The sequence below is a fragment of the Leucopleurus acutus genome (assembly GCF_964270905.1).
Source record: "Leucopleurus acutus genome assembly, chromosome: 9".
Lineage (NCBI taxonomy): Eukaryota > Metazoa > Chordata > Mammalia > Artiodactyla > Delphinidae > Leucopleurus > Leucopleurus acutus.
The window spans coordinates 6104175-6117190 of NC_139144.1; the positions used below are offsets into that span (position 1 = coordinate 6104175).

At 50.5% G+C, this 13016-nt stretch overlaps 1 protein-coding gene across 2 annotated transcripts in view; it reads right to left on the minus strand.

Annotated features, from left to right (window-relative positions):
• The window catches only part of COBL (cordon-bleu WH2 repeat protein), a 259101-nt gene that overhangs the window by 10196 nt on the left and 235889 nt on the right, over positions 1–13016 (minus strand). For both annotated transcript variants that reach the window (XM_082846931.1, XM_082846930.1), the window contains 4 exons: positions 6087–6184; positions 3012–4861; positions 2003–2122; positions 1032–1304 (listed from right to left, as the gene is read on the minus strand). In XM_082846931.1, coding sequence (XP_082703057.1) covers positions 1032–1304; positions 2003–2122; positions 3012–4861; positions 6087–6184 — 2341 coding nt within the window. The remainder of the gene's footprint in view (positions 1–1031; positions 1305–2002; positions 2123–3011; positions 4862–6086; positions 6185–13016) is intronic.

The window sequence follows — 13016 nt, forward strand, 5'->3', positions numbered from 1 at the left end:
AGCCGTGGCCGTGGCCCCAGGAACGCTCCCAGTCAGTGGTGTTCGGACCACTCCTGCCCAGGGTGGCACCGCTGGGCGTCCCGGCTTCAGCGAGGACTACCTTCTAGGCCCTAGGATCCTGGGTGGGAAACCTCTTCAGCAAAGCCTGCCGCCCTCTGTGGAAGTGGCCCAGCGGTCTCGTGGGCCAGCTGCTCTCTTGCAGAGCTGTGCAGAGTGGACATTCTGTGCCCAGACTGACCCCTGTCTGGGTCCAGCCCTATGTGAACAAGGGCAAGTTACTCCTGTTTTCTGAGCCTCATTCACTTTCTGTGTAAAATGAGGATAATCTTAGGACTGACCTCTTCAGGTACATGTGAGAACTTAAGCTTAGGGTCTGGACATAATCTCTCAGAAAATAATACCTGTCACCACTTCCCTATTATTAGCCTAACTCCTCCACCCACTAGAAACAGGCAGGAAGAGAGGGTCAGTCCATGCACAGAATCATTTTGGAGTTAAAGGAGATCTCAAAATCCATCCGGCCCAAAGGCCCTTTCAATTTGGGAATCCTACTTTGGGTGCCACAAATTGCACTGCTTTCAGGGACTAGGTGGGCATAAATGTACAGACCAGCATAAGACCAGATAGAGGAGAAGCTTTAGAAAAACCAGAAACGTGTGCTCTGCCCAAGGGACGCCACATGCAATAATTTTCAAAATGTATGCTGGCAAAAGAAATAAATTACGAAAGAAAGAAGGAAAGAGAGAAAGATGAGCTAATTAACCAATCATGCTGTCGCCTGGACCCCGGCCAAAGGCCATGAGTGTGGTGCAGGCCCTTCAGGATGCGTCGCAGGTGGCCGTCCTGGATCACAGGCAGCCGTGGGTGGTGGAAACGCGCCCAGGGGTTAGGAGTGCACTGGAGCCCTCCCTGCATCCCAGGAGCGAGTTCGGCAGTGACTTCCCACCACACTGAGGGCGCGTCTGCGCAGGGGCATTCTTCTCCTGTCTTCTCACCCACGGGAGCGCGCACGCGCAGTCACGCATCCTCACCTTTCTCAACCGCGCGGCCCCTGTGCCTGAGCGGATGGCGTCCATCAAGGCCTGCCTGGCGTCCACCGGGTTGCTGAGGGGGCCCGAGCTGGACCTGGACGCCGTCCGGGATGCGGTGGGAGCCTGGGTGACTGGAGGGGATGGGGGCGATGGCGGCGGCAGGGCGGGTGGGGACTGGATCCCAAGGTCTTCTAGCCCTGGGGGTTCTGCCCCATGTGCAGACAGCATGGCATCGCGGAGGCTCTGGAGCTCCTCAGAGGCGGAGGACGTCACCTAGCAACGAGACGGTTAAATGACAGTGTCCCAAATGTCCTTTCCAAGAGGCGGCACAGGGTATCTGACCGTGCAGCCAGCCCAGGGGGCGTGTCTGCTTCCCATCCCTGGGCTTTCCTGGGGGCCGGGGGTGGTGGTGGTGGCAGTGACTGATGGCAGGGAGGAGGACTGTCAGTCTGGTCCTACTGAGACCCCTGCCCTCCTGCCTCAGCGTGGCGTGTCTGGACAGACCCCAAGGCCACACACCAACGACCAACCAATGGGGATGACCCCTCCTCCAAACACGGAAGGGAAGGTGTCCGTTCCGCTTTTCCTTGGATTCTGGCTCTGGAAGCTGGATGACCCTCTGTCCCCGAGCTCCAGTCCAGGTGGTCCTGCAGCTGTGCCAGACCAGCGACTCCATCCCTGAGTTGAGACGCTGCCGCCTCCCACTGCTGGGTGATCTAAGCCCTGAAGCCAGGCTCAGCATCCCGGAATTTGGGGAAGTGCACAGAGCTAGATATGCAGGGAGGACTTACACGTTTGGGAGAGAGAGGGAGAGTTTCTGTGCAGGGGCGGCCCCTCAATGCCTCTCCTGCGGTTGGTCTGGTTACTCCGATGATGACTTAGCTTCGCTTACAAAATCGGGGGTTGCCCTGGCTGTTGCAGCATCCCCGGGATCACTGGCGGGGGGGGGCAGCTGTGGAGGCCCCTCTTACCTTCCTCAGGCTGCAGGTGCCGCTGTGCCCACGGATGGCTGCCAGCAGGGCTGAGCGCTCGCTGTCTGTCTCTGTGTAGGACGGTTTCTTCGGACCTCCCTCTGAGCCGGGTTCTGGAGTCTAGAATATTTATTAACGATGTCAACACATGTCACTCAGGAGACGGGGGAATGCTGACGGTAAGGTAGTGCAGAGAAAACCCACAGTTATCAGTTCAGACCTACAGGGTCAGTTTCACAGTCTCTGTCTGTTAGAAGGTAAAATTATCAGGTTGAGATTCTGGATTGACCTCACACTATACAAAAATCAAAGGTGATATATGTGGGGTAGCACAGGATGATCGCCCCTGAATGTCCTATCCCTCCTGTTACTGGTCCTACCTTTCCTGAGCAGATATGTGCCTTGAAGTCCTGCAGACCTGGATGAGGGGCCTGGGTCCCCACTAGCTGGCAGGGTGACCCTCAGTTTTTTCAAGGGCAAAATGGAGGACACAGTTCCCAATCATCAGTGTTGGTGTAGCTATTAAATAACATTTGCAGGATGATAAATGCCTACGTGGGGGCAGGTGTGGTAAAACTGTCCCCAAGGTTACTGGAGAATGACAGCCCACCACTGCTGAAAACGCAGAGTGACGGGGATCCCAGCCTGACCCTCCATCTACCCCTCCAGGCTCAAGGACCAGTTGTGGATGATTCCCCCTGCCCCACCCACCTCCTCTCCACTCCCCTGCAACCAGGCAAGGGCTATGTACTGGCGACATCTTTCCCCAGGGCAGTCAAGAGCCTTAAAGGCAGTGTGGATGAGCCCAAACCCATCAGTTTTGGCCCCTTAATGGTTCTATTCAAACAACTCTGTAGGCAAGCAGACAGAAATCCAGGTAAAATTAAACCTGTGCATTCACCCGCATCCCCAGCCCGGCACTCTTCCTCCGAGGCCACCTTAAAGTCTGTGTCTGGGTGGCTGTGGGGAAGGGCCCATCCCTGAGGCAGGAGCCCGCTGATGACTTCACCTTGCGAAGCCTGTCCTTCCCTCCCGCCGAGTGGATGGCCTCCATCAGGGCGCTGTGCAGGGATGTGTCTTTCGGGGCTGGCCTCTGGACCACGGGTCTGAATTTCTTCTTTGGCCCAAAGATACTGGCTGGCAGGGTACCATCGGCTTCAGGTACATCTGTGCTTGACAAACCCGGCTTTTCCTCCCATTCAGGGGGCTCCTGTCCAGCGTGGCTACTTGTATCAGACACTCTCGGAGAGTGGAGAGGCTCTTTGTGGACGGAGACCCACCTGGAGCCATTCACCAGGGCACTGCCTGGAGTCGGATCACCTCCCGAGCGAGCGGGTGGGGGGCTCGTGCCGGCCGGCTGGCACTTGGGATCAGATGACGAGCTGGTCCTGTGTTTCCTTGGGCTTTGCTTTCCACTGAGACCACAGCTCTGTCCCACGGAAGCCTGACCCCTCTGGGCAGCTGTGATGAGTGGTCCATGGGAAGTTCTGTGGACGCCAGTGGGACCGTCTTGAGTAGACAGCTTCCCATAAGGGCTGCTGATTTGCCCCCCGGGATGCGCTCCTGCTGCCGATCCGTCCCCACTGTGATGCACACCTGTCTCTGGGTACAGGCTGGGGGTGGTACCATCCTTCACCATGGGAGGTCGTCCAGGTGGGTCTGGCTCTTCACATGTCTTCTGAGTATTCTCAGGCTTCCTCCCCACGTCAGTGTGGGCTTTCAGGGTCCCTATCCGCTTGGCAATGGCAGAGGCCACGTACTGGCTGGATGTTCTTCTCTGAGGCTTGAGAAACGGGACTTCCGCGGTGTTAGCTGCTGGAACTTTCAGCGGACAAGCAGCTGCTGGGAGTGGCCAGCTTCTGCCCTCCTCCAGAGGTCTCCCATCTTCTGGGTTGGGGGACCGGGGCCGGGGCAATGTCGCTTTGGGGTCTGGGGAAGCGGGCTCCGCTTTGAGTCTGCTTTCTTGAGGTTGCGGATTCGTGGGCGTGGTGGGGGTAGAGGTCCTCTTGGCCCCCTCTGCGGGCCGGCCAGAGTGTTTTTCTATAGAGTCGGACCTCCAGAACTCTTTGACTTTTCCGATGGGCGGGGCTTCTGCTTCCAGAGCGGGCGGCGTCGGGACTATGGTCCTGCCGGCGTTCGTGTGGGGACTCACCAGGTTGCCCAGCTCGTCGATCTCGATGGCACCCGTGGAGAGGGATGCCCCCCGGTCATAACATTTCATCTCTGACTTTGGAGGGACGATTTTATACGTTGTGAGGCCATATTTAAGCCCGTAACTCCCCCCTGGGTGTTGGTCTCGAAACCACGGCGGTAGTGTCCAGACGTCACTTTTATCATCTCCTTCCTTCTCCTTCCCTGGCTGCGCGCTCACCCTCCTGGTGGCCAGGGTCCTCCCGCCATGAGCAGAGCCGGCCACCTTGCGTTCCTCCTTCGCATTCAGGTCGTGCGTGTGAAGCGCTGAAGCAGAAGTTGCCTTGGGCGCCATTTTACTGGGAGTCACATCCTTCCAGGTGCTGGTCGAGGCCACTATGACTTCTCTCCCAGGGTCCTGGGAAGGAGCCGGTGAGCCAGGCCCCGCCGCCCGCCTCTGCCCGTGCTGCTGGCTGTGCTCGGCCTGGCACGGTGGCAGCTGGGCCTTCTTGCTGGCTGTGCTCCCAGCATCGAAAGAGCCAGCGTTGTTGTTTCTGTTGGTAAATGCCACCGAGTCCACGGGATCATCGAGCACCTCCCCTATGAATGTCACCGGGATTGCCTCGGTATCGCCGTCGGGGATGATGGTGCCTTGCGGGCAGCGACCGGACATGCTGTGTATGCAGTTGGTGAGGAAGCTCGAGTCGGTTTCATAGCTTTCTTCGATTTCTGCAAAGAAGCACAACACAGGTCACGGGTGGGCACCGCTCGGACAACTCCTACGCCCCTTATTCAGTGAAATTGCACCCCGACTTTGATTTCTCTGGGGCGCCTCTGGTGTAAGTTATTTAAAGTGTCATCTTGGGTTGTCATCTACACATGCCTGGAAGCAGTCTCAGCTTGCATGACTCAACAGAGGACCTGTCTGCCGATCTGTGACGCCTTGAGGTATCATACGACATTTTGCGGGTATCTTCACTTACAGCCTGATCTCTAAGTCCAAGCCCTCCATATACACCACCTCAGGGCAGCGTGGGAAGGTGGACTGGGGGGTTTTGACTTTTCTTCTGCTCTTGTTCACCAGGAGCACCACAAAGTCTATGGGACAACTTGATCTTGCTTTGCTTATTAGAGGCAGATGACTGAGCCTCGAGCCCATCAGAATTAGCCCTAAAGGATGCAGCGAGCCCTGCGGGCAGAGCCAGAGGACACGCTAAGGCTGATGAAGGTTTCTCAGCCCTGTCAGCCCCATCTGAGGACGGAACACTGAAAAGCAAGTCAGACAAAACTCCGGGCCAGCTCTGGAGTCTGTCTCCTTCTTCTTGTTTTGTTTTCTTGGAGGGCACAGCCAGTATCTACCTCCTAGTTGGTTTTCACTCTGTGCCTTCGTTTGAAAGATTTCCAGTTTTTACTGAGCTGATTTGCATCTGCTTCGGCCTTACACTATTATTTCTCCGATATATGCACAGAATCGCAGTGCTGTGGGATGCCCCGCTCTAAGAGGGGTCCCTGTCAACACGCTGTGTTCTGCGTTTCCCTTTGAAAGTCAGCCCCCATATTAGCAAGTAACAGGGTTGGAGGTTTAATAAACAGCCCTGTTTGCCTGTGTGGCACCCAGTGTTTCCCTAACTCATTTGAGGACTGGAGAACTTTTTTTCTGTTCATGTGTATGGAAGACTTTTTAATGTGCAAAATCAGTATTACTCAGAGGAGGTTTTAAGCAGCTGCACAGACGTTTCCTCGGGACTGTTCAGCAGCCCAGATGCAAGGTCCCCTCCAGGGAGCTGTGCTCACTCGTGTGCCCAGCCCCCAGTCCGGGCCTTCCTCACACGGAGCTGCGTTCCCTCTGCAGACATCTTCCCCGTGTGAGGCCATAAAGTTCAGCCAGAGAAGATAACCCTCAGAGTGCCGGCCACACGGGGCAAAGGTCCAAGCAGGAGCAGGCGCTGCTTACCTTCCAGCTCTTCGTCCAGTTCTGCAAGGGTTTTCTGGAACTGGCCGGTCATGAAGAGGTCTTCATCCTCATGTGAGGCTGGAGCAACTCTTCCACTTCTAGGGAAGACCAAGCAGAAAGGGAGAGCATTCGTTTATCTCATTATTTATGTAATTCACTCTTTTCTGGAAATATCTGAAGAAGGTACAACTCACAGTCAAATTCTTGCAGTTCCAAAGGCATTGGACCACTGCTGCCCTTGGACCTACTGGGACGCAGATGGTGTGTGTGTGTGTGTGTGTGTGTGTGTGTGTGTGGTGCACAGTGAACACCACGACTACAGCAAACCTCAGGGCAGCAGTGACACTGGTGACAGCCTCCCCAGCCCATCCCCCTCCCCAGGCCCCTCAGGGTTTTAACTGGATGGGGAAAATGCCCACAGCGAGGGGCCACACAGTGCCCTCCAGTGCCTCATGCAGCCTTCCCACGCGGGGACCTACTTGGGGCTTTTTTGCCCAGATCATCCTATGATAAACCTCACAAGCAGATATAAAGCAGGTGAGGTCCTTATTGCTGCTTCACAGAGAGGCAACCGCGTGAGCTCAGGATGGCGCAGTCCAAGCTCACAGGGGTTCCAGAACGGGGGAGGGCTGGCCACGTATGTATCCAGAGGTGCCGCGTGGTGCTGCCACCCGGGCATCCAGGGAGATGTCCCCCCATCCCCCCAAGGAGAACTGGACCTTCCTTATCTGTGTCCCTGGACAGCGGCATCCACAAGACAACGGCTGCCAAAGCAATTTGAAAGCAGCCTTTGCAAAGGCTCTTGTCTCCGTTTTCTTGCTGTGCCAAGAACAGAGACACATATGGGGTGATTGTCACTCTTCAGTGAAAGCTGAAGGTCTTTCCCGCTGACCGTTAAAATCGAGGACCGATTTCCATCATTACTAATCAGGCCGAGATAATGATGCTTGAAATATGCTTTGTACCATCCTCACTTACGTAGCAAAGTTTGTGTTCTGATAAATGAGCCTTTCTTACTTGGTGATCGTGTCCCTTTGGAGCCAGGAAGTGGCTTCCAGACCCGTCTCAGCTAATGTCCTCTGACACGGCAAACAAAGAGCGTTGGCCGAGATCTGTGTGGCTGTGGACCAACTAACAACGACCACAGGAGGCTCAAGGCTGCGTTTCCTGTTGCTTTTGCCCCAAGACTTAATTGAATGCATTTACTAAACTTGTGTTTTTCTCTTTCACGGAATGTGGTGGTTTAAATAAATCTCATTTAAATATTCAATAAAGTGTACGGCAGAGAAAGAAATGGAAAGGGCTCTATAAAACAGTGTTTGAAATGGAAAACAGAGCACTTTTCAAATGCTGCCTCCTACTTTAAGTTGTTTAAAGTCCAGCCAAACAAAATTATGTCTATACTTTTCCTTCAAAGTATTTGCCTCTCCTTCAAAGTATGCAAAATCACACTGTTCCATGGGAACAGAATGATATTAATAAGAATTAAAAACTATAGCACAGGGAACTATACTCAGTATTTTGTAACAATCAATAAGGGAAAAGAATCTGAAAAAGAATATATATATACACATATATATACGTGTATGCATATATATACATATTCACTTAGTTGTATACCTGAAATTAATACAACATGGTAAACCAACTATACTTCAATAAAAACTAAACTAAAATAAAATAATGCACCCTTTGAAGAAAAAGAATTAAAAAGTAATTTAGAAGTTCCACTGATGATATTATTTCATAAAGCGTACACTGGAGAAAGAAGATCACCCCGGACTGACGAAAACTCCATGAATCTGAGACTCTCAACTTGTTGCTCCTGGTGTTAACTGGAAAGCAATGGGAATGTGTACATCCAGAAGCAAAAGCATAGCTTTAACTCTGCAGGAACTTTGTTTCCTTAGCCTCACTTTTGATAATTTGCCTTAAGAAAATAATGCTATGGAAGGAAAAACATAAACACCAGCATGTTCATCGTATTCATGGCGAGGTCTCTACAGCTTCCGGCAGCAGGGAGTGCCCCCCGTCACTGCATCCTATGATGACCATGCCATGGAGGTGGAAACACAGATCGCTGCTTAAGCCGGCATGTCACGTGAAGAAATCAAGACACGCAACTCCACACAGGATGGTCACGATGATCGAAAAGTAACCTGCGTCTGTGGACAAGGCTGAGGCAGAAACCTAGGCACCATCGCCGACCAGTGTGACTTGTTGAAATGGATGGATTACGGCAAATATTTCATACTTTTTTTTTTGAAGTATGCTCATTTTGGTACAAAGCAGCTTGATTGATAAGGCAATGTTTGAAATGGGCAATGTCTAAAATGATCCTTTGGTCCTCTAATGAGTACTAATTCTTTTATGAAAAGCCATTTACACGTGTGTGATACCATGTCCGATACACGTGGCATGTTGTGTTTATAATTTTATTTTGTTCCTGAGTACCTAGCAATCCCTGAGATGATCCTAAACCAGTGTGTGACAATCCTAACTCCTCGAGGAGGCACTGCAGCAAGGCCTGAGCCAGCCCTTCCCCACGCTCCTCCCACCCACGCTCCGGCCTGAGCTGCCTGGTCTAACCATCAGTGGCCAAGCCCCAAGCTCAGGGCTTCAGACCTGTTCTCCGCCTGCCCGTCTCACCTCCCGTCAGGCCCCCTGTGAAGTCCGGGGTCCCTACACCGCGTCCTCTGCCTTCCACCTGGCTCAGCCTGCCTGCCCGCCCCTTTCCTCCGTCTGCCTCTTGTACACGTCCCAGGTTTGTCCCAGATGCTCAGCGCCACACTCCGCTGACACGTCCCACCCACCTCTCACCTGACTTTGCTCTTGACGCCCCAGGGTGGACCTGGTTCACCGGGGCCTTGCCTGTCCAGGAGGAGAGCGTGGACACGTGACAGAAGCCACCGGCCTTGGGAGCGCTGTGGAGGGAGGAGCCCAGGTCCTTGGCCGGTGCTTCCCAAGGCTGCCGAGCACCTTCGGGGCAGGGCAAGGCCAGGCCTGTGGACCACTTGAGAGCCGGTACCTCTCCTGATGCGGCATAGGACCCGCACGCTCTGGATCCTGGGTGAATGGTTCATCTGGCAAAAGCCCAAACCAGTGTGATGTATGTATTATGCTTTCCATTGCACAGCTTCAGGAGGGGGAGACTTAGCAGAATTTGCTTGTCCTTCCTCACCCACCCCATCCGCTTCTCCTCAAAGGGCTGCCGATAGATTACAGCTATTCCTCTCTCCCTGTAACAGCCAGCTGGAAGCACTTGGTCCCTGGGCTTGGAGGGCAGCTTCTGTGGGCTCAGCAGGAGGGCCCTCCTGCGTGCCCCTGAAGAATCACAGTTGGCCAGAAGCATTAGCACCTCTTTTCAGCTGAAAGTCAACTGCGCAGATGTTCCTTTCCCAGGCATCGTTCCTTACGCCCAACACACACCCCACTCTAAGATAGACAGTTTCTTATGGACAGTTTGTTTTGGCTTAAGACCAAGGAAATGAAGGGCAAACAAGCAGCACAGGCATTCCGATACCAGCTGCACGTGTTGGAGAAACCTCACCGGGAGCCTGGCCTCCCACGGTGGTCACTCTGCCAAGGCCACAGCCACGGACAAGCCACTGCTGCCTAACGTCTGAGGCTCAGCCGGCCTCAAGCGGGAGTCTTCCCGGAAGTGGAGCAGCCTCAGGGGTGGGGTCTGGCGACGGCCCCACCCACTCCCATGGGAGACACAGCAGTCACGAGGAATCAGTACCTGGGCAAACAGGTGCTTTTTCATTTTTTAAAAATTTTTCTATGAGAAAGAAGAAAGCACGGGCTGCTTCTGCTCCATTCCAGCACATCAAGTCATTTTTTTTTTTTGATGTGGCTAGGAAAGTTTCTTTAGGTAATTTACCCAGTCGCAGAAAACAAGCAAAGTCTGAGAGGAAAAAGATGTCCTTTTCAGGTTCAACGGCTGACAACAACCAAACCAACCCATGCGATTTCAAAACAGTTACTTGATAAACTAAAGGTAAGAAGCCTGGGAAAAGAGATGGCTGATGACAGTAATATGTGCTTAACTTCCCCATTCCGTGTACAAATGGTCCTGTATTTATAAAGCTTCAGTGTTCTAGAACAACGGGGTCCAACAGAAATGTCATGTGAGCTACACATGTAATTTAAAATCTTTTTGTAGTCACATTAAAAAGGTAAAAAGTAAGCAAGATTATTTTTTCATTAAATAATGTTAATTTTCCTTAACTTTAATTAGTATACGCTAACTCAACATTTAACCCAAATTAGTATCGTCATTTCCATATAATTAATATTAAAAAGTTCATTTTTTCATATGTTTGGTGCAATTGCACTCTCACAGCACATCTCAATTTGGGCTACCCATCCGGCGGGCTCAGGAGCCAAAGTTAGCTGGTGGCTACTGTACCTACAGCATAGTCCTCCAAGATCTTAATGTTTGTAAATACTCCTCTGTCAGTGCAGTTACAAAGTTTCAGGGTTCTGAAAGGTATTAAATGTTTCTAAATGCTCACGTGGGCACAAAGTTCCTGTAGTTACAAAATTGCAGGGTTCTAGAAGGCATAAACTATTTCTAAATGTTTCTGTGGTCACAAAGTTCTCATAGTTACAAAGTTTCAGGATCTAGAATATATAAAATGTTTCTAAATGATGCTAGAGTCACAAAGTTCCTTCCTATAACTACAAAGCTGCAGAGGTCTATAAGGTATAAAACATCTCTAAACGCTCCTAGGTCACAGAGCTCCTCTAGTTACAAAGTTCCAGGGCTGAAAAGCCAGGACAGGAGCCCAGCTCCTCCACCCATGACCTGCGCGTTCTCAGTTCCATAAGCGTCTTGAAATCCTCAGCCCTGCAGATAAGAGAGGCACAGCTTCTCGCTTCCACAGCCCTCACGTCCACCACTCACGGACAGGTGGGGGAGGAGAAGGAGCTTACGGATTGCCAGGCGGAAGGTGGGCAGGCAGCGGACAATACAGGGAGACGCCCTTCCCCTGGAGAAGCTACAGTTTCTGTCTTTTGAGGCTCTACGCATGATTTCAGTGTGGTTCTACTGTTAAAAAAAAACAGAGCCTGCAACCCACTTACCCAATCTGTCTCATTGACTCCTTACAGAATTTCTGCGGAACTAGTGTCCCCCAAAGGGATCCCAGGACTGAGAGCTTCACAGTACTGATCGCACACAGTATGATACACAGATGGATAAGTTGCCTGATTACAGCAAGATTGCCTTCAGGATTTGAGAGTTTAGAAATAGTGCTAGCCTCTCCCCCATCTATCTATCGGTACACAAATGTGTACTTTTCAAACATATGCATATGTTCTTTTCAAACAAAGATGTTATAAATAATGAGGCAGATGGTCAGAGGTAGACACAGGTTATAAGGATTTCCAACAAATCAAGTTTCTATCCTTTCTCAGGCAGTTTTAAATAAACAACATCAACAACAACAATAATAACACCAGCCACCAATTTCTGAAGGCTGGCAATATGTTAGGCACTGTTCTAGGGGATGGTACTGCAGATCTCGATTGTACTGACAAGAAAGTAGAAGTGAGAGGTCAATCCCCCAAAGTACAATGAGGTATCACCTCACACTAGTCAGAATGGACATCATCAAAAATTCTACAAATAACAAGTGCTGGAGAGGGTGTGGAGAAAAGGGAACCTTCCTGCACTGTTAGTGACAATGTAAATTGGTGCAGCCATTGTGGAGAACAGTATGGAGGTTCCTTAAAAAAACTAAAAATAGAATTACCATATAATCCTGCAATCCCACTCCTGGACATGTATCTGGAGAAAAACATAATTTGAAAAGATACATGCACCCCCTATGTTCATAGCAGCACTATTCGCAATAGCTAAGACTTGGAAGCAACCTAAATGTCTGTTGACAGATGAATGGATAAAGAAGATGTGGTACATATATACCATGGAATATTACTCAGCCACAAAAAGAAAATGAAATAATGCCATTTGTAGCAACATGGATGGACCTAGAGATTATCATGCTAAGTGAAGTTAGCCAAAGATCTCATGATATCACTTATAAGTGGAATCTAAGAAAAAAAATGATATAAATGAACTTATATGCAAAACAGAAATAGACCCAAAGATATAGAAAACAAACTTGTGGTTACCAAGATGGTAAAGGGGGGAGGGATAAATTAGGAGTTTGAGATTAACAGATACACGCTACTATATTTAAAACAGATAACCAACAAGGACCTACTATATAGAACACAGAACTACACTCAATATTTTAATAATATTTTAATAGTAACCTATAAGGGAAAAGACTATGAAAAAGAATATATATATATATATATATATATATATATATATATGGACTTCCCCTGTGGTGCAGCAGTTAAGAATCTCCCTACCAATGCAGGGGACATGGGTTCGATCCCTGGTCCGGAAAGATCCCACATGCTGTGGAGCAGCTAAGCCTGAGTGCCACAACTACTGAACCTGTGCTCTAGAGCCCACGAGCCACAACTACTGAGCCCACGTGCCACAGCTACTGAAGCCCGCGTGTCTAGGGCCCGTGCTCTGCAACAAGAGAAGCCACGACAAAGAGAAGCACGTGCACTGAAACGAAGAGTAGCCCCTGCTCACCGCAACTAGAGAAAGCCCACGTGCAGGAACAAAGACCCAACGCAGCCAAAAATAAAATAAATAAATTTAAAAGAAGAATATATATATATATATATATATATATATATATATATATATATGTATGTATCACTTTGTTGTGCACCTGAAACTAACACAACATTGTAAATCAACTATACTTCAATTTAAAAAAAAGAAGTGAGAGATCAAGTCACTGGCCCAGGGCACCGTCACCAGCAATAGGCAGGGCAGATATGATGCCAGGCAGTCTTCACATCGTGTTGCTCTTTAAGTATTAGGAGAGTTGGCCT